At 37.3% G+C, this 21,260-nt stretch overlaps 2 protein-coding genes across 9 annotated transcripts in view; one reads left to right on the top strand and one right to left on the bottom strand.

The window, feature by feature from the left end:
- LOC127419036 (V-type proton ATPase subunit S1-like) overlaps positions 1–21,260 on the bottom strand; it is a 691,126-nt gene that overhangs the window by 217,134 nt on the left and 452,732 nt on the right. The gene's annotated exons all lie outside the window — the stretch shown is intronic.
- The window catches only part of hspg2 (heparan sulfate proteoglycan 2), a 171,789-nt gene that overhangs the window by 53,990 nt on the left and 96,539 nt on the right, over positions 1–21,260 (top strand). For all 8 annotated transcript variants that reach the window (XM_051660037.1, XM_051660039.1, XM_051660040.1 and 5 more), the window contains exons 2-6: positions 796–910; positions 1,260–1,331; positions 20,002–20,111; positions 20,362–20,420; positions 20,815–20,975. In XM_051660037.1, the coding sequence (XP_051515997.1) occupies positions 796–910; positions 1,260–1,331; positions 20,002–20,111; positions 20,362–20,420; positions 20,815–20,975 (517 nt within the window). The remainder of the gene's footprint in view (positions 1–795; positions 911–1,259; positions 1,332–20,001; positions 20,112–20,361; positions 20,421–20,814; positions 20,976–21,260) is intronic.

Raw genomic sequence — 21,260 nt, 5'->3', positions numbered from 1 at the left:
TTTCTTACCATTTTCACCTTTCATGAGTTTGCATCCCTACATTTTAATTTCATTTCGTTTTTAGCACTAGCCGTTTTACATGCATTTCATTTCTGTGTGACCAGATATGCATTTTTTTGTAAATACGACACAAAAGCATGATATATACACTATATGGCCAAAAGTTTGTGGACACCCCCTTCTAATTAACGAATTTGGTTACTCCATTAAATCCAGTAAATAAAAATCTTAATGTTTCTTTATGTAATGGCTTGGGCTTTGTGTGCTTCCAAATTTGTGGCAACTGTTTGGGGATAGTCCTTTTCTGTTCCAGCATGACAATGCCCCTGTGAACAAAGTGAGGTCCATAAAGAAATGGTTTACTGTGTCTGGCGTGGAAGAAATTGACTGGCCTGCACAAAGCCCAGACCTGAACCCCACTGATCACTTTTGGGGTGAACTGGAACAGCAAATGTAAGTCAGGCCCCATTGACCAACATCAGTTCCTGACCTCACTGATAGCCTTGTGTCTGAATGAGAGCAAATCCCTACATACAGTATAGTGGCCTTCCCAAAAGAGTGGAAGCTGTTATTACAGCAGAGGGGGAAATTGATGCCTAAGGTTTTGAAATCAAATGTTCATCAAGCACATATGGTGTCCACAAACTTTTGGCCATATAGTGTATCTTCTTCCTTTAGAGGAGCCAGAAGCCAGTCACCATATTGTTGGCACCCTCCCTCTTGTAGGCCTTACATAACTCCGATGAGATGCTGATTTCAATCCCATAAATTGTGGTTTCATTTGTTTGACTGCAGGTGGCTCAGAGCTCTAAAGTATGGGATGAAGTGCCCTTTCCAGAGGATTTGGAGGAGGAAAACAAGCCGTTGGGGGGTTACGCTGATGATGAAGGGTTCTATGATGCTTCAGGAGGTAGGACTATCTGACTGCTGCAACACTGAATATTTTTAAAGGGATAATTCATCCGAAAATGAAAATCTGTCATCATTTTCACACCCTCATGTTGTTCCAAACTCATATGACCTTCTTTCTGCCGTGGAACACAAAAGGAAATGTTATGAAGGACAGCCTCAGTCACTATGTTTAATTTCACTGTATGGGAAAAGATGCCATGAAAGTGAAAAGCGACTGAGACTAACATACTGCCTAGCATCTCCTTTTGTTTAAACATATACTGTAAAAAATGACAACTGCTTAGCAGCTGTTAATTTGAGCTTTTTGGCCTTTATCTAAAAAATGCTAATCTTTTGTTTTTCTTCAGATGTGATCAGTGGAGAAGAGGATGGAAGCACGCCTGAACCAACCACGGTTGACCCAAGCACACCAATAACAAGTAAGAGCATTCTTTATCTCTTTGGTTTTATGGAGAGTAAACATTACGACTGGATAGTAGTCACACGTCATATCAGTGTGATGAAATAGATGTCTCAACAGATTTTGCCAACATCTTGCTGTAAAACATGAATCTGTTATAATCGTCTACTGGGGCATTATATACAATAGTTGGGTCTGTGTGAATAGTGTCTCAGTCACATCCTGTTACCCGCCTGTGCTCGCGGTGATGAGACAACAGCCTCATCATAGCAAGGGGGCTCAGATTGGTGTCGGAGGTCCAAAGAATAGTCATATCTCCTTTCATCAGATGAGACACAGAGGTGTAAACAAAAAACACATGAAAGACAGTGCAAAAAATAAAGCCTGGAGCAGACGATACACAAACACTGTTGTATCATACTTTATTGATATCCTGATGTCACATTCTATTTCTCGGCTTTCGAAGGTCCGGGAAGATTTTCATCAAATACCAAAACATACTGTGTATTCTCTTTTGAGGGAAGATTTATTTATATTTAAAGGGGTCAAATCACAAGAAATTTCATTTTCCTACATCTTTTGAGAAAAACTGTTTAAACATTCTGCAACTTTAAGAACCTTAAAATTCCTCCCCAGGGCAGTAAGATGACAGTATTTATTGAATTGAATCTAAGCTGCTGGTTCTGTACTTCCACAACTTTCTGACGTCAGACGTATGTTTGATCACATGCAACATGGCCTGCCTCGTAACACCAGAAGAACTAATATTAAGAGTAAAATGTGTGAAAATCTGTCTAACCTGGTGCCGTGTCTTGCTTTCTGTATTTTATGTCGCTCTGCATGTCCTTCTGATGAACCCAGATGTCTGAAATAATAGTATGATATTGATATAGATGTTTTGTATTGTTGCATTTCCAACCTAGTCTCATAGAATGAAAGTTACTACAGCTACATTTTTGCAAACTGAGTTCTATGTTTCGTTTTAGTTTCCAGGTAAAATTAAGACAAGAGGCGCTACAACAACTGTGCGTCACTTTCACACAAATCACAACTACAACGGCTGATTATGTCTTTATTAACTCTTATTTTTCACTCTTTTACTCGCACACTGCTATTTAAAAAAACAGCACATTTTAACACTTGTATTACAGACCTACCTACGTTTACACTGTAGTGTGCTACGTTCAGGAGCGGGTTTGGTAATTAGCAATAATTAACAATTATCAAAGATAATTATTAATTAATAAAAATCAATAGAACATTGACAATGTTAGCTTTTTAATCTTTTAAATCAACAATCATCAAAGACAACCATCAGTTAAATTCAGTAGAATATTAATTATCAAAGATAATCATTAATTATTAAAATCAATGGAACATTGATTAGAATTAACACTAGCTTATTGATCCTTCAAATTCAACAATCATCAAAGATAATTATCAATTATCAAAATCAATAGAATTTTAATAAGGATTAATATCGCCGGGGCACCACCCTGGAATCAGGGACTAATAACCAGACAGTATAACAGTCTCAATATTAGATTGTTCTCTTAGGGGTTCTGTTGGTTGTGCTCACTGGCGGTGGTGGATATCTGCAGTCATTTTATTGACAGGTCTAAAATCTCATAAAGCTGAGATGATGCTATTATTATTATTATTATTATTATTATTATTATTACTACTACTACTACTGCTATTGCTACTACTACTACTATTATTGTTATTATTATTATTGTTATTGTTATTATTATTACTACTGCTACTACTACAACTATTATTATTATTACTATGATTGTTTCAAATTGTCTTGATATCTATCTATCACTCAGTGAGTTTATATCTATATCTTTTTTCTCTCTCCACAACATCACCAGAAAAATGTAATTAATAATAATGATTACTATTATATCACACTAAATTAACCTATTGCTTAAACTTATCACTGTACCTGTATACACTACTATATCTATACATCTATATATATTTGTTTGTTTGTTTGTTTGTTTGTTTGTTTTTATTTGTTTTGTTTTTTCCCCCTTTTTTTCTTATATGTGTGTGTATATATATATATATGTGTGTCATTGGTCTCTTTGTATAAGCTGCTATGTCTTGTTAATTTGTGTGTTTTATTCAATAAATAAAAAAATAAAAAAATAAATCAAATAACCTTGATACACAAGAATAACACACTATAATATTCTATCACTGCCCAGATGTAAACCTCTTACTTGAATCGTGTGAGGATGCAGGTAGAATGTGTGTTCATCCATCCTTAACTCTGACTTGGCTCCTCGAGGCTCGGGTGATGACGGGAGGCCGTTTCCTCGCTCTGTCGGCGGGTGACTCGGTTGAAGAGGGAAGAGAAATCATCTTTCTTCACTTCTGCAGGCAAACGGATGAAGATGCAGATTGCTTGGCAGTCTCCTTCGGATCCGTTAGAGTGTTCGGTGGAACACAGAGTAATCTCAACTCGTCCAGCGATATGAAGATTGTATGGCCACAGTTTCAAGTCTTACGTTACTTCCTTGTGCAACGAGGCTACACCTGAGAGCAGCGATGAGCTGCGTCTACGCACGGCACACAAAGTTGCTGGAAGCGATGCCCAGAAGGATCTCAGAGGTATTTTTACTCCCGATGACGTCATGGTTGAGGGGCGTTCTGTCGTGCGCCTCATCCAATAGGAGTTGAGAGTTCGATCCTTTGGAATTTCACACATAGGTGTAAAGTGAGCAAGGCTTCATAGGATTTGTAGTCTGTTTTGGACTCCCTTTGTTTGATTTTGGCACGGTTGTTATCAGTAAGATTTATGACTGTGCGTGTAGGCCTCAGTCAGGCTTTACGACTGTGTGCAGGCCTGCCTTTGTCTTATATCTGAATACACGAGGCCCAACAACACAGTTATTCCAATGTGACTAGCTTCCGCAGTAGCTCACCTCATAGTGTGTTGGTCTTTGGACTCAGAAGACCGCGGTTCAAGCCAAGCACGAAAGCTGACAAAGTTAGAGACAGAAGTGTCATAGAACTGACACGATATGTTAGGTTTAGGTGTTGGTTTAGGGTAAGGACTCTTATTTGCTTTTTTAGCACACTATTGGTTAGGTTAGGACACTCGTCTGATTATGAAACCATTTCACTCGCTTTTGGTGCCCTTTGCTGGACATTTCACCAGGAAACTGCAGCGAAACGTGTAATAAAGCACGTAAATTCATTTGGCAAAAATGTTGCCACAGTCACGTAATGTTCATGAAGTCTGGCTATGCATTTCATAGTCATACAATTATTTTTTTTTACGTCATATCCTCAATTTTGCCTGCCATCCAGCCTAATTTTGGAAACTGACCTTGCATTATTTAGAGATTACAGATACAAAAAATGTCTGAGCCACAGTGTTAAAACTCATGCATTTTTACATTAAAACTTTTCTATCTTTGGAACTATGCTTTGGAATGACTTTTGCCTCCCAATCTGCCCTTTTGGTGTCAGTCTAGGCCATTGTTTTGCATGACATCATGGTGGAATGATTGTTTTGGTAAGAGCTCAGCAGTCTGACACCTGAGCTCTTCTCCCAAAATAGCACAGCATGGACACCTCCACACAAATATGTTGGCTTTTAAATTAGCTTTAGTTTTTCTGACCCAAACGGTATACTGTATGTGTATCTTGAACAATATGACTTCACTCTTAAAGATCACTTAATAATCCAGACCATGACTTGACCACTTTCAGTCTCTAAATTCTCAAAACAAATATATAGTTTTGGGAATATTAAGGCCTAAGTTTAGCTGATTCATCCCACTGAGCTAGAAATGGAGCATATGGTGGATCTTATGACCCAGTGGTGATCTTTGAGGTTCAACAAACCAAATGAGGTTAGTTTGAAGTCAGGATGCCTCCATTTATCCAAGCAGTTTGTGTTCCTAACTTTCTGATCTCAGTGGATTTGGCAAACACATATATCTGGTCTTTTAGGGCTAAACAAGGATATCTGGCTATTTATTTCTCAGGCTGGAAATCAAGAATAATTTTACTCTTAATGAAGTGGGCTTGGTAGGTTAAGGCTATGAGTCATAGGATGGAACTTTGTTTTCTAAAACCATTAATAAATTGATGCCTGACAGCACTTGGGAAGGAGCATTGGTTTCCAGCAGTGGAGCATTTGTGGATGTCCAACTTGTGCTCTGTATTTTCCAGAGGCCTGTGTAACCACCTTTCCTTCCCTGTCATTGATGAGAGTTCATGTCCTGTTAGCATCTATTACACAGCGCGTCCTGTTTTTGTAATGCATTTCCTTGTTCCACACTTTTACATATGGGTCATAAGTATTTTTTAGGTCTGTAACCTTAAAGAGATCTTTTCTGTAAGTGATAAAGATGGGGAGAATGATTCTGAACTTAAATGATATGGTGTTATGATTGTTTATTACTGTATATAAAAATCCATACACTAGATCCTTCATAAACACCTATTTGATAAAATGGTGATTTCAAGTATATTTTTGAAGACAACCGATAGGAACAGTTTATTTGTCATCTTCACAGTTTATTCTTAGGTACACTACCTACCGTTCAATAGTTTGAAAGAAATGGATGCTTGTGTTCACCAAGAATGCATTAAATTGATCAAGAATCACTTTAAAGACATCTATAATGTTACAAATGCATATTTCCAATTAAATGAATGCTTTATTCGTCAAACTTTCTGTTCATCTAAGAATCATCTACTTGCAACAATGCAAGTGTTTGTCATGTACTGTTCATTGAAGCAGCAAGTTTAGGACCTGTGATGAGTCTGTTTCTCAAACTAGAGATTCTGATATACTTTTCCTCTTGTTGTTGTGTATCTGGGCCATCTACTTCACACTCTGTCCTGGTTAGATCCAGTTTAATGTCCTTTTTCAAACAATAGTGCATGGAATAGCCTTCATCTCTCAAAAAAAACTTTCGCCTTGCAAGTGTTAAGTGACTTGTAAGAAATGCAAGTGCACTCAGTACTTCAGCAACTGAAAAGGCACTGTATTACGATGTCCACACTTCATTAAGTAGCAGAAAAGTTTTAAACTATTCTAATAAAAAAAAACTTTCTTGAGTACCCAATTAGCACATTCAAATGATTTCTTAAAGGTTTGGTGACACAGTATATTCTTAGTAGATTAGAGTAATGACTTCTGAAAATGGGGCATGGCCATCATGGGTAAAAACGTAATAATAATAAGTAAAAAATAAATAAAAATAAACGTGTAAAACTAATTTCAGACAGAAATAATATTTTGTGACATTACTAATGTTTTGGCTGTATTTTGATCTATCTAATGCCTCCTTGGTTAACGAAAGCATCAATTTCTTTCAAAACCAAAAAGTGTACTAAATCTTTCATGGAAGTATCGTCGAGAAATAAAAACAGAAACTAACGTGGATAGTACAGCTCAGATCTTGGATGAGTATTAGATGGAACATTTTTAAGTTCATATTGAAATCTCTGACTTTTGATTTTGGTGTCTTGAAATCTAAGCACAGTTTGAGACATTGCTGCGATCTCTTTTGAAAGTTTAGAGATGACACGTGAGATTTCTTGGGTCTTTTTGGGGATTTTGTTTGAGTCTTCTGAGAAACAGAAGACTCAAACAAAAGTCTCCATGTGCTCACCATTTAGATACATTGCTGTCTAGGTGAAATAATGGAGATATGAAGGCGAGTTATACCTCGTGATAGCATTTGCATTGGGACGTATAATATAATTGGGAGGTAAAAAATCTGTCCTGGTAACCAAAGCCTGTTTGTTAAAGTTGCAGAAGGAGAGTGTTATATGACCTGGAAGGTTTCTGGAGTTTCTATCACCAATCTGCCCTTGAGCAAGCCACTTAGCCCCAGGTTCCACAAGAAGAACTGTCCCTCAAACTGTCCCCAAAACAGTCATTCCAGAACAAGTGAACATATCAACACATTGACAAAGCACTGGATAAGCAGCCCATTGTAATTCTAGCCAGCATCCTTTCTTTATCAGTCTATAATCCCCTTGGCATATAAGGAGACTTTTATCTGAGCTGGTACATACTCCTGGCATGTTTGTTTGTTTTTAGCCTGATATGGAAGACATCTCTGCACCCTCTTTTGATTCTGCAGTCTTCAGAAGTTTCACAGGCCCTCATGCAGACCCTGAACAAAGGGTTACAGTAGCATACAGACATTTCAGTTAGAGGGAATAGCTGGGAGATTATTTTGGAATGAGGCCATGAGAATGCTCTTCTCAACACCTCCACAAGGAATTTGTGTTTGATATGGCGTTGACTGGGCAAGAAACTCGAAGGACCAACTTGTTAATTTGTTAAGTCATCTACCCATGAATGTAATCAGGAGTGTTTAGCCAGAATGAAATCACAATCGTCAAATGTATCTCATTCATATCTGCTCATGGACACGTATCCTTGAAAGCTGGTGATGAGACACTTGCATGCTATTTCAACCTTATTAAACAGGAAATAGTGCATAATATTGTTTTTCTTTTTCTTATAAAGTTGCATTATTTGTATTTTTAATTATTAGTTATTTAGAATAATAATATTATATTATCATTTATTTTATTTATTTATATTCTTTTCTGAACATTTGCCTTTATTGTGAAAGGACAGAATAGAATTGGCACGAAATGATGGGGGGCCTACTTCAAATAAACTTGAAGAAAAATTAAAATGTTGTCTTTAAAACAGATACTGTATGTTTCTTAGGTTTAAGTCCCATTGGTGTAAAGGAAAAGGTCCCTTGCACACAGTAATTTAGTGAATGATCTATTTTTGGCTCTTAGATTATGAGCTCTGCAAAAGTGAACAGATGTCAAAATATCTGATAAAAGGGACATAAGTGTGTCCTAAAACCTTCAAGAGAGGAGGAGAGGCCACCCAGCTTCCCGCTCCACTCTGTCCTGGTGGTGCAGTTGATTTAATGTTGTGTGTCAGAGTTGCAAAGGTGATATTTATACAGCAAGATTGGGAGACATGGAGGGGCAGCTGCAGTTATTGTTATATTTTTTTGTTGTTTATATGGTCTCTCCTTCTATGAGGTGGTCGTATAAATTCTGTCAGAAAGAGAAAAGAGAAAAGAATTGAGGGAATGAAGAGACTGTTTAGAGAATAGTCCACATACAGTACCAGTGAAAACATTGGACACTCCTACTTATTCTTTTTTATTACCATTTTCCCCATTTTAGAATATTAGTGAAGTTATCAAAACTGTGAAAGAACACAATGGAAGTATGGGGATTATGTAGATACCTAAAATTGTTAAACAAATCAAAATTATATATATATTGAAGGACTTTTTAATGTTGTTTTTAGTTTTGTATTTGAAATTAATATGTAGACTCAATTTATATTAGCGTACAAAACTAATTTAAAGTATTAAAATTTAAAGAAATATTCCAGGTTCAATATAAATTAAGCTCAATTGACTCATTTGTGGCATAATGTTGATTTCCACAAAAATTAATTTTGACTCATTCCTCCTTTTCTATAAAAAAAAAAAAAAAGAAAAAATCGAGGTTGCAAAATGGAAGTGAATGGGACCAATTTTTGGAGGGTTTAAAGACAGAAATGTGAAGCATATAATTTTATAAAAGCACTTACATTACTTCATCTGTTAAAACGTGTGTATTATTTGAGCTTTAAAGTTGTTTAAATCATCCTTTTTAGTCATTTTAGGATTTTAGGGTTAGTTGACATTACATTAAGGCAACAAAGTTGTAATATTGGCTATAACTTTACACAGAAAAGGTTAGTAAGGGATTGTATCACACTAAAATCATGTTTAAATGCATGTTGTTTTTGACATGTGGCTAAACTTTTGAAACTGTGAGTATTTCAATGTTCAAAAATTGGCCCCCCATTCACTTCCATTGTAAGTGCCTCACTGTAACACAGATTTTTGCTTTTTTTAAAGAAAAGGTTATAGATTGGGCTTAAATTGTATTGAACCCGGAATATTCCTTTCAGCCTTCAAATTAAATTAATGAGAAGCATCAGTTTGTTCAAGTATGTCCAAATTTTTGACTGACTGTGTGTAAGTGTTTGAAGCAAGTCAACAGATTATCTTCTGAAATGTCACGTATCACTCCTGACTGTCTAAATATCCTTCCACTTGAACATTAGTTTTCAGCTTCATATTGCCACTCTTTGTTATGGCAGCAACATAAGCGTTGCCTTGGAAAATCTTGTACTCCTCCATAGGAAATATTGTTTCAGTTCTCTCAATGGAAACATTTGCAGTCACAAATGTCATTACAGTATGAAACTCGGAAAGAAACAGACAGTATTTGAATGCCATTGAGATACTAACAGATTGAACAGATCTATAGCACCCCGAAAGGTTCAATAGATCACTTCAAAAATGAACTCACCCTCATGTTGTTCCAAACCTGTATGCCTTTATTTCTTCCATGGAACACAAAAGAGGATGTTAGGCTGAATATCAGCCTCAGTCAATTGACTTTATTTGCATCTTTTTCCCATACAATGCAAGTGATTGTTGACCAAGGCCCTAACATTATGCTTCACAATGGTGAGTGAGTAAATGACGACAGAAATTTTATTTTTGTGTGAATTATCCCTTGCATATGTTATAATGATAGTAGAACCGCAGTCAGTGAAGTGTTGAGTGATTTCATTTGGCTGCTAATGGAAACATCCTTAGGGTTTTATTGAGCTTCAGGGGTTTCCTGCCAAAGAACTGGGAGTGTCCATAATACACTAATTATCCATCTTTTGGGATTTATGACACAATTCACAGCTTTGGTTCCAGTGGCTAAACTAAATAAATAATATTCATTGTTCAAGTGATCAAAAAGACTTGGAAAAAGATAGTGAGAGAGACAGAGGGAGAGAGAAAAATAATGAAGTATTTTATCTATAAAGGAATAAAGAGCTCCCACTTTGTCTCTCTCTGATAGCACAGTGAGGGCTTTGTAGCGTGCAATCATCAGTTCAGTATATAAAAGGATAGTTCTGAAAGTGTCGCATCTTTCAACTCGGCACTTTGATTTTGATGCAGGATGCCTTTGAAATTGTGGACACCTCATTAACGCCACTTAGTGTGGGTTGGAATGAACAGCAATACATAATCATAGCAATTACAAAAACTATCTCTCAAACAGAGTACCAGATTACTGCTCTGAACATGTCCAGGTCACATTTTACGCCAAAGTCAAAAGAGAGAAAAAAGTAATTATATTTTACATTACAAAAAAATAAGATTTTCCCATTGTCACATTATTTTCATGACATATGCACATATTCCCAGCAAATTCTTAATAATATAATCTATGTGGCTGTTTTATGTTTTATTTATTTAATTTTTGTAATTCCCATTAGTCTCAATAGTAATTCTCTGGATTCTGATTACTTTAACTATTTATTTTATTGTATTACAGTCAGAATTATTTTTCTAGTTGAATTATAAGGCTTGTACGAATTCAAATGCCATGATGTATGTTATTACATTAAAAATGTAAATAATATATTGTTTTGTAGTATTAAAGTAATGGAAATTATAATTGTTTTGCACTGCAGTAATTTCTGCCACACTAGCATGACCAAACAGAATTACAAAAATAAACTTTGTTTTCAAAAAAGCTTTCTGAAATCACCCCGTCTTCCATTGGTCAAACAAAGAGATAGTTCCACCCCCAACTCAGTGCATTGGTTGAGTAACGTTGTCAGGGCGGGTCTTAGTGGGTCGCTTAAAACAAACAGAGCAATTTTCAATGTGCCTACATTTTTTGAGAAAATAATGGCTTACTAATAGTAGTCTCTGCATATTAAGCTGGGATAGGAGAAAGTATTTTAACACAGAAAATGTTACGTACAATGAAAAAAAAGGATGGCTAAAATTATGAAAAAACAAAACCCTGGCTAAATTGGTCCTAAAATTGGCCACAGTCTTTTTATGCAAAATATAATTATGCAGTCTTTTGATTTTTGGGTCAAATTTGACCTGGACATGTTCTTAATTGGTTTTGTGAGATTCACCTGAAGGGTTGTCCACTGTCACTTTGTTCATGCATGGTTTGAGTAAATCTTTCTTTTGTGTGTGGTTTTGTACGTGTATTTGTATTTTCTGGTATTCACATATGTGCTTGTTTAGAGATTGCTTGCATAATTTTATAGCAAAACGTTCAGCTTGTCACAAAATAGATTTTAATTATTGATTGCATAGTTGCTTAGTTAGTCTTCAAGTGCAGTTAGGGGATTTGTATTGAAGCACTAATCTAATTTTACTAGTGGAATGAACAATAATTAATTCCACAGTGGGAATCAGGAACAGTTAACCAAAACATTATTGCGTCAAGACCAATTATCATCCTACTGTCTTCAAAACAGGAAGTGTTCCTCCCACGAGTTACTCTTTAAAGGGTGGATCTCTGAGAGAGAGTTAAAAGCAGACAAGTGTGGAAGTGTGGTCAGAGTAGAGGAAATCCTGCTAACTACAATGACTATATGAGATCCCAACAAGAGAATTGTAACTGTCTTTTAAAACACTGGAGAGAGCATTCTTGCAGCGATTCTTGTCTTCTAAGATGAATGATAGATGTGGATCAAATGCAGTGTTGCTTTGGGCTCGGTGGTTCACTGTCATTGCTCTTCTGTGCCAGAGGAATGTGACTTTTAAACACTCACAAATCACAATCTGACATTCGAAATGGAAAACAAGCATCAATTAAACCATGACACCTCCAGGTGTGGGATTTTTTTTTTCTTTTACCTGCATCCCTGACATCTAAACATCAGATCCTGTATAGCTATTCATTTTAAGGCAGCTGATGTGAAATATCATGGACTTTTTAAAACCAAGATTTAAGGTTAAAATTATATGAATGTACAGTATAAGAGACAGTGTATATCTTAGGTGATGTAATTTCTTTACCATTTCTTTTAAGTCTTTCACCATTTCATACACCTTTTACATGTGGTGTGACACATTTTTTAATATACAGTTTGGTCTCTCAATTAATATGAGCCCATAAATCCTGCACTCGTAGTAATTATAAAATAATTAGCAAGTTTAAATTTTTTTACATTGTAGTATATACGTGTCACACCACCGGACATGACAACTTCACAAAAGTATTTCATATCCTATTTAAGTTTGCATCTGTTCCTTCTGTTTACAGAATTTGGGGGATATAACTTTTTCCTTTTCTCTTTCTCTATTTTTGTCTCTCTTGTTCCCACACCATCCTTGATGTGCTTGAAATAAAATCTCCTACACATACCTCCTGCCTAACTCTCTTCTTGTTCCTTTCACTCCTTTGACAACAATCATTTTTTTTCTTTGTGCCTTGACCCATTGACTCCAATCCTCAATGCCACTGTCCCTTTGTCCATGTCCCTGCCCCATATGCTATAGCACCCCCTGTGGAGACTCTCTGGGGACATCTTCAGCCCTGACTCTGAGCAGTTTGAGTACAGTAAGTCATGTCCTCAGACAAACTGTTGCGTTATTCTGCATTACATTGTAAATGTTGCAGCCAAACAAACAAATGCTAGGATATTAATGTTCATTACCTGTTTTGCACTCTTATTTTTGCTTTGTTATAGAGATTTTTGAGATATCAATAAACTTAAGATATTTTTTGAACAAACAAACAGCTGCAAACAAACATCTTAATCAAATCTGCAGATTATGTTATTTTAACACCTAAATAAAATGTCCCACAAAAGTTTCAGTTTGGTCTGGTTTTATTATTTTTTAATTGTAGGTGTGGTTTCTAGAGCATTTTTAAAAGGTTGTACTCAGGGCCGCATTAACGCACGGGCTTACCGGGACTTAAGCCCTGGAGCCCATGGATGCAAGGGGCCCTGAACTCCCAGGGGGTGGCCCAGTCGCAGTATTCTCCCGTCAACGTTCTCCGGAGGGTGCGTATGTAAACGAGTTCAGTGGGAGACGCTATTGTAAACACAGAGAGGGGGCGCAACGCTAAACCCATCCGTGTAGCACATAGTCATCGAGTGATAACGTGTGTACACCCCAACCCCCCCCCCCCCGACGTCTGGCAAGGGCCCAGTGAAACGGTAAGCCCTGGGGCCCCGGAGCACCCTAATACGGCCCTGGTTGTACTGCAACATTACCTACATGTAACTGCAACCAAAATGTAACATTTGTTAATTTGTTTTACATTGTTTGCTAGGAAGTTCAGAAGAATTTATTGGTATCAGTGTAATTTCATCACTGATAACTGTAAATAAAACCGATCATGAATCTACAATTAATTTGATTGTTTCTGTTCTCTCAAATCTTAATTTCTAAGCTCTAGTCAATGGATTCAAACATTCAGTTATAAGAGCTGATCCAGTTACACACAGCCATGCTTAAGACTGGGTGTGAAATTCTGTTTAGTAGCAGAATGACAACAAGATGTCCTGCCAATTGGTTTTATGGCATTATGGTGGAAAGAGCCTTTACTTTCGCTAATACACATTTGACATTTGGGTTATTAGTGCCTAGGAATAGACTGGAGAAATATGTGTGAAGCTTTAGCCAAAGGCATTCCACAGAGCCACAGAATAAGACAAGAGGGATTCAAGTGTTTGAGTCAGTGTGAAGGGTTCTTGGAAGGAGGAGGGAATGAAGGTTAAGTTAAAAGAGTTGGGCTTTGAGGGCCAAAGCGGGCTCAATCAGCTCTTTTGTCTGGTGGACAGGCCTCCGTGTGTTCAGAGTCCAACAGCGACTCTGCCCACAAAGCTGCCATGCCCCTTTAATAGCTTATTAAGTTTATGAATTAAGAATTTGGAATGCTGTTTTTCCCCTCTTTTATTTCCCTGTCTTTCCCCTTGTCCGCATGCGGTTTGAAACCCTAATGTTTCAAAGTATTGCAATATTTTACTTCGCTATACTGTATAAATGGCCTAATGCGAATATATCAAAACATTTTAATCACAATATATTAGCCTTCTGGAACAAAAAAGCTTAAACCAGCCTAAGCTAATTTGCTGGTCTTAGCTGGTCTGCCATCCTGCCAGGCTGGTCTGTTGGCAGGTTTACGAGGGGTTTTGGGCACATTTTTCAGTTTCTTTTTTAGTGGGAGGCCAGCTCGACCAGGCTGGGAGACCAACTTAAACCAGCTTAGACCAGCAAACCAGCATAGACTGGTTTAAGCTGTTTATTTCAGCAGGGTTGTGTGTTAGTGTGTGGGGGATATCAGTATTTCAAAGTATTACAATATTTTACCTCACAATACAAAAAAAAATGCATTGCAATATATCCAGTTTTTATTCGCAATATGATACTCGGTGGTTAAAAGCTTAAACCAGCCTAAGATGGTTTGCAGGTTTTATTTGATCTTCCATTCTGGTCTGTTGGCTGGTATTAGAGGGGTTTTGGGCACTTTTAATCAGGTCAGACTTGAAAACCACCAAGACCAGCTTGGCCAGACTGGAAGACCAGTTTAAACGGCCTAAGACTAGATTAAATTAACTTAAGACCAGCAAACCAACTTCCTGGTTTAAGCTGGTTTTTTTTTTTAACAGGCTAATCACAATTGCAGTATTATCTTATCACAACCAAGATATTCACATAATATTGTATCGCCTGGTCCCTGCTGATTCCGACTCCTATTTGACCGGGCATTTCCTAATCGAAGAGAGTGAGAAAGGGCATTGCTCCATTGCAAAGCAAGAATGCTTTGAGTTTTGCAGCCTCATTAATGAGAGTCACTGAAAAAAGATCACGGGCGCTGGGGCAGACTGAGCTGTCAAAAGAGAGGGGGTGATGTATGCTGCCTCTGCAGTGTGCCCACACAAGTGATTCGATTAATCACGGGTCAGTGCCAACACTTTGATGGGAAATTTTCATGTTCCCTTCCCTCTGTTGGTATTTTCTATAATTTTTTAACTATAGCCAGACTATTAGAGCCTGGACAAAGGCACTCAGTCAAGACCTTCTGACACTCTCACTTTGTTTTCATCCTTGTCTGTCTTTTAATGACCGAAGTTAACTTTTTGCTGTAATGAGAGCTCTCTTCTCAGGAGTGGAGGCTGCCATTTAAGAAAGCAGGCAGCCGTGTATCAATGCATTGTGTAATTAGAGGAGATTGAGAACAGTTCCAAAGCGGAGACACTTTCCTCCCCAAATACTGTCAGCACTAAGTGCTAATTTCCAATAAACCATGTGTGCAAAACTAATCTATTTGACTGGATGGTGACAGAAGGTGTCCAAATGATGTGAAAAGTAATACGACAAGTACATTTTTCTCTCTGATACATTGTCAATTTGAATAAATCTATAAAGGCATTAAAAAGAGTAAAAGGTCAGATGTGTATGTTTAAGATGTTTGAATATAAAGTAAGTGTGAGTTTGCTCTGTGTGACATATGAATGAGCCAGTGCCTTTGGCAGCAGGGGAACTATGGTAAGTGGCAACAAACTGCTTGAAAGAGCACAAATATTGACTTCCACTCTCAACTCCGTTTGACAAACTGAAATCGGGTAAACTCACCCAGATGAGCTGCCAGCAGGCCAGTAAAAGGGCTGGAGCTTTTTAAAGGTTGTCCTATTGGCTATCTGCTTATTAGACTGCAAGCATAAACTGTTAGATTTTTTTAGGAAGGAAACAGGGATTAAGATTTTTCGATTAATGGAATGTATGGAATGTATGTTTCTATGTGTTAGTGAAAATGTTTTTTTTTTTTTATCTAGTTTTTTTTGTTTATGCATAGTGCTCATTTATTTCATGAGAAATACAGGTACAATGATTAAAGTTTGAACTTAAAGTCTAAAATTCAAGTAATCAATTTATTTGTGTTAGAATACTTGACTAAAATATTTGGGGGATTGGGCGCCCTCCCAACAAGTGTCGCTCTAGGCGACCGCCAGGTTTGCCTATGCCTAGAAATGGCCCTGATGTTGTCATTACGTGATACTGTAAGAATTGTGTAACAAGTACAGTAATGAATACTGTAATTTACTGTACCATACTGTACCGTACTCTTACAGTACAGTATGAATGAATTGACAGTTTACCTCTTCAGATTTGGGTGAGTAATGACATTTACTTTTAGTCATTTAGCAAATGCTTTTATAGCAACCAAAGTGACTTACAAATGAGAGAGACTCACAAATTTGTCACAGTCTTCTAATTTACTTTACAGTAGTTAGGCCTTTGTTTACTGAATCACATAGTGGACATTGATGGGCCAGTTGCTGCCCTCTTCCTCCCTCTGATGCCCACCTATGTGACCTCTGTGACCTCTCTGGCTGGCCTCCAGTATACAAATTAATTGTTTGGTTCCTCTTCCTTACAGTCTGTCCTGCTCTATGTTGACAAATTTCAAATGCTCAAACACACACTCTGATTGCATATGGTACATACTGTAAACAAAAGTGGTTACGTATTATATACAGTAAATTGGCAATATTGTAACAAATTCTTTATGTTTGCTTATTCTGTTCTGATAATTTAATTTATTGATATTTTACAAACACAAAGTAAAACCAGTTGAAAATCTATAGATATTCCAAATGTTTCATTGATTAACCATCAAGATCAGTTGGATGAAATGATACTCAGATGTATTCAAATAAATGAGAACAAATGCAAATGAAAGTTTGATATTAATAGCATTATGAAAGGCTGTTACTTTCAATGAAAGTTGTGTATATATAGATGAAACACTTATTTGGTTTGGCGAAAATGTTATTTTGTGATTTTGTGTTTTGTATAGTCAATTGAAAATGTGCTAAAATGTTTGAAAAAACTGCATTTTTTTTTCTTTTTCACCCAATTTGGAATGCCCAATTCCCAATGCGTTTTTTTAGTCCTCGTGGTTGCGTAGTGATTTGCCTCAATCCGGATGGTGGAGGACGAATCCCAGCTGCCTCTGCGTCTGAGACCGCCAACCTGCGCATCTTATCACGTGGCTTGTTGAGTGTGTTGCCATGGAGACATAACGCATGTGGAGGCTTTACGCCATCCACCACAGCATCCACGCTCAACTCACTACACGACCCACCGAGAACGAACCACATTATAGCGACCACAAGGAGGTAACCCCTGTACCTCTACGCTCCCTACTAACTGGGCCAATTTGGTTGCTTAGGAGACCTGGCTGGAGTCACTCAGCACGCCCTGGGATTCGAACTAGCGAACTCTAGGGGTGGTAGCCAGCGTCTTTTACCACTGAGCTACCCAGGCCCCCAACAGTTGATCTGTTGTGATATTAGTAATAAGAGTTTTGAAAGTGTACCACTTACTTGTGAAAACGGCACCAGAGTGAATAAAAAAACTGTAAGATTTGGAACTTCAAACGCAAAATATTTTCCTGAATAGATTTTGTATTGCAGATGCCACTTGGCTTGTTTATTCTGTTGCACAATGCAACAACCTTCATACATTTTTTAAGTGTGACTGAAGTCTTCAGAGTGTTCAAAAACGTTTTGGAGCCGATGTATCCAAATTTATTGCTGATTATTTGCTGAAAACATCATGTAATTTCCATCTTCAATAAGAATACAACCTATTGATTTCCTATTTTACAGTAATTTTAATAACCATTTGTGTATATTTGAAGTGGGTTTTTGTGAATGTGACTGACAGATACTGCGTATAGGTTTCCCACAGTCATGGAAAACCTTTAAATATCCTGGAGTTTAAAAATGTGTTTTCCAAGCCTGTAAAAGTAATGGAAATTAACAAAATCTTGTGATGGGAATTTCTATAGTGAATGTAATTATTTCAAGTTACGCTCTGCTCTAAGATATTTCTTCACCTATATGCAGTTGTGCTCAAAAGTTTGCATACCCTTGGAGAATTGGTAATATATGTACCATTTTTAAAGAAAACATGAGTGAGCAGGCAAAACACATTTCTTTTATTTCTTAAGGGATTCATATTCAACTGTAGGTTATAACAGAATGGCACAATCATAAAACAAAACATGGCAACAATGAAGAAAATGAAATGACCCCTGTTCAAAAGTCTGCATACCCTTAGATCTTAATACTGTGTATTGTCCCCTTTAGCATCAATGACAATGTGCAGTCTTTTTCTTGCAGGTGGTATAGCTGCCTATTCGTCTTGGAAAAATGCCTCCAGTCTTTGGTCGTCTTGCATGAACCACACGTTTGAGATCTCCCCAGAGTGGCTCGATGATATTAAGGTCAGGAGACTATGATGGCCACTCCAGAACCTTCACCTTTTTCTGCTGTAACCACTGGAGGGTCAACTTGGCCTTGTGCTTAGGGTCATTGTCGTGCTGGAAGTCCAAGAGTGTCCCATGCGCAGCTTTCGTGCAGAAGAATGCAAATTGTCTGCCAGTATTTTCTGATAACATGCTGCATTCATCTTGCCATCACTTTTCACAAGATTCCCCGTGCCTTTAGAGCTCACACACCCCCAAAACCTCAGTGAGCCACCATCATGCTTCACAGTGGGGATGGTATTCTTTTCACTGTAGGCCTTGTTGACCTCTCTCCAAACATAGCGCTTATGGTTGTGACCATAAAGCTCTATTTTGTTCTCGTCACTCTAAATTACATTGTGCTAGAAGCTGTGAGGTGTGTCAAGGTGTTGTCGGGCATATTGTAACCGGGCTTTTTTGTGGCATTGGCGCAGTAAAGGCTTCTTTCTGGCAACTTGACCATGCAGCTCGTTTTTGTTCAAGTATCGTCGTATTGTGCTCCTTGAAACAACCACACCGTCTTTTTCCAGAGCAGCCTGTATTTCTCCTGAGGTTACCTGTGGGTTATTCTTTGTATCCCGACCAATACTTCTGGCAGTTGTGGCTGAAATCTTTCTTGGTCTACCTGACCTTGGCTTGGTATCAAGAGATCCCCGGATTTTCCACTTCTTAATAAGTGATTGAACAGTACTGACTGGCATTTTAAAGGCTTTGGGAATCTTTTTATATCCTTTTCCATCTTTATAAAGTTCCATTACTTACGCAGGTCTTTTGACAGTTCTCAGTATCTAGCCTGCTCATTGCATTCACATGAGAGCAAACATCCATTGACTATTTATACACAGGCACTAATTGCAATTTAAAAAGCCACAGGTGTGGGAAATTAAGCTTTAATTGCCATTTAAACCTGTGTGTGTCACCTTGTGTGTCTGTAACAAGGCCAAACATTCAAGGGTGTGTAAACTTTTGATCAGGGCCATTTGGGTGATTTCTGTTATCATTATGATTTAAAAAGGAGCCAAACAACTATGTGATGATAAATGGCTTCATATGATCACTATCCTTAAATAAGAGTTTTTTTGCATGATCAGTCATATTTTCAAAATCAATGACAAAATTTCACAATTTCTGCCAGGGTATGCAAACTTTTGAGCGCAATAAATAAAATAAATATTCCTTTGGTCAGAGCTTGTGTAGAGTAGAACTTACTCGCGTGTTAGTGATATCTGATTTGTGGGTGAATCCCTCTTTTTTTATTTGTAGATTTCATTTTCAGTTAATTGGTTGAAATGGTTCACAAATCTGAATGATTTAGTAGTGAATCAGTCTGAATAAAATTTATTTTAAAATATATATATTATTATTATTATTTTACTTTATTTTTATTTTTTTTTAGAAATCACAAATGACTGGTAAAGTGATGGTAAAGTTTTGGAAATGTATTAGTCAAAAAGGATGGGAACAGAAGTTATTTCTCAGGTGTCCTTTTGTCTTTGTTGTTGAGTCTTACGGCCTTCTTTTGTTTCTAGTCTACTATCGAGCACTGGTGAACTTTACAAACTCCATCCAGTTTGGGCCAGAGCTCGATGACATCTACTCTTCTGCTTTCCAGGAGATTTCGGCTGCTGTCGTTGATACGGTACATGCCTCCACTTATGGTCGATAACCTTAACACTGATCGCCATTTGAGTTACAAAACACATTAAGGGTGTGCTCAGCCTATTAGGGCAGGTTATTGATTGCATGCCTTTCCCCTAATTTTAGTAAGTACTGTGTTAATGTTTAAATCAGTATTTAGCTGTAACACTACAATGTAGTACACAATGACCTAATGACTTTGTAAGGCAAGGCCAGTGTGTGGTGATTAATGGTGTTTATATTCTCCACAGCTCGAGTCTGATTACAACAGAATACCAGGACTCCAGACTGTCAATGTGGTACTGATTAAGTAAATGCCTTTTTAATTTCATACTTAAAACACTAATTTAATAATACATGTTATCATTTTAATGCATAGTCAGTGTCATTATATTCTTTAGGACATTCCTACAGTAAAATCAAATGCATAACTCTTTTTGCATTATGGAATTGGTTTTGGTGCAACCTTTTTTTCACATGCCTTTAAAGACTCAGTGAAATCGCTGGACAACGGAAGCAGATCTGAAGTTTATTCAGTCAACTTTTATGACAATTACTTGCATATCAATGGCCTCAAAGCCAACAGACATGGAAATAAGCCACAAAACTCCAAATTGGGGTCTTTAATTCCTCAGCCTCCCTAAACTCGCCATGATCAACGGACCCTTGCCTTTGATTAACTGAGATCTTTGTACATCTTGCAGGAAAATTGGGAAAGATGTATTTGTGGAGCTGGACGTTGGCTCTGATAACAACTCTAATGAAATACAGATCAGAGGAGTTCTCTACTCTGTGGTGAAGGAGGGCACCATTGCCTCCTATGATACCTCAGTAGTGGGCTTTCAGTTCAGACGGCTTGGAGAAGGTACGTTTCTGGGGTGAATCTGAGGTAGTTGTCATTTATTTGTTAATAATTTCAGACACTGCAATAGTTACTTTTTCTAGGGGTGTGAATATTTGCTCTGACAACTATTTGAGTCAGTTACAAAATTGTGCATCATGAACCTTGAGATTCTTTCACAGTTTGTTTTGATTCAGTTTGAATATTTATTTGAATAATTGTTTCCAAATCTATGCTGGAGACAGATATGTAACTGAAAGACAATTTGCACAGTAGTGGAACATTGACAAAGCAATACATCATCATTCT

Source organism: Myxocyprinus asiaticus, chromosome 28 (genome assembly GCF_019703515.2).
Source record: "Myxocyprinus asiaticus isolate MX2 ecotype Aquarium Trade chromosome 28, UBuf_Myxa_2, whole genome shotgun sequence".
Taxonomy (NCBI): domain Eukaryota; kingdom Metazoa; phylum Chordata; class Actinopteri; order Cypriniformes; family Catostomidae; genus Myxocyprinus; species Myxocyprinus asiaticus.
The sequence above is the reverse complement of the archived record's forward strand: the minus strand, read 5'-3'. Positions and strand labels throughout refer to the sequence as shown.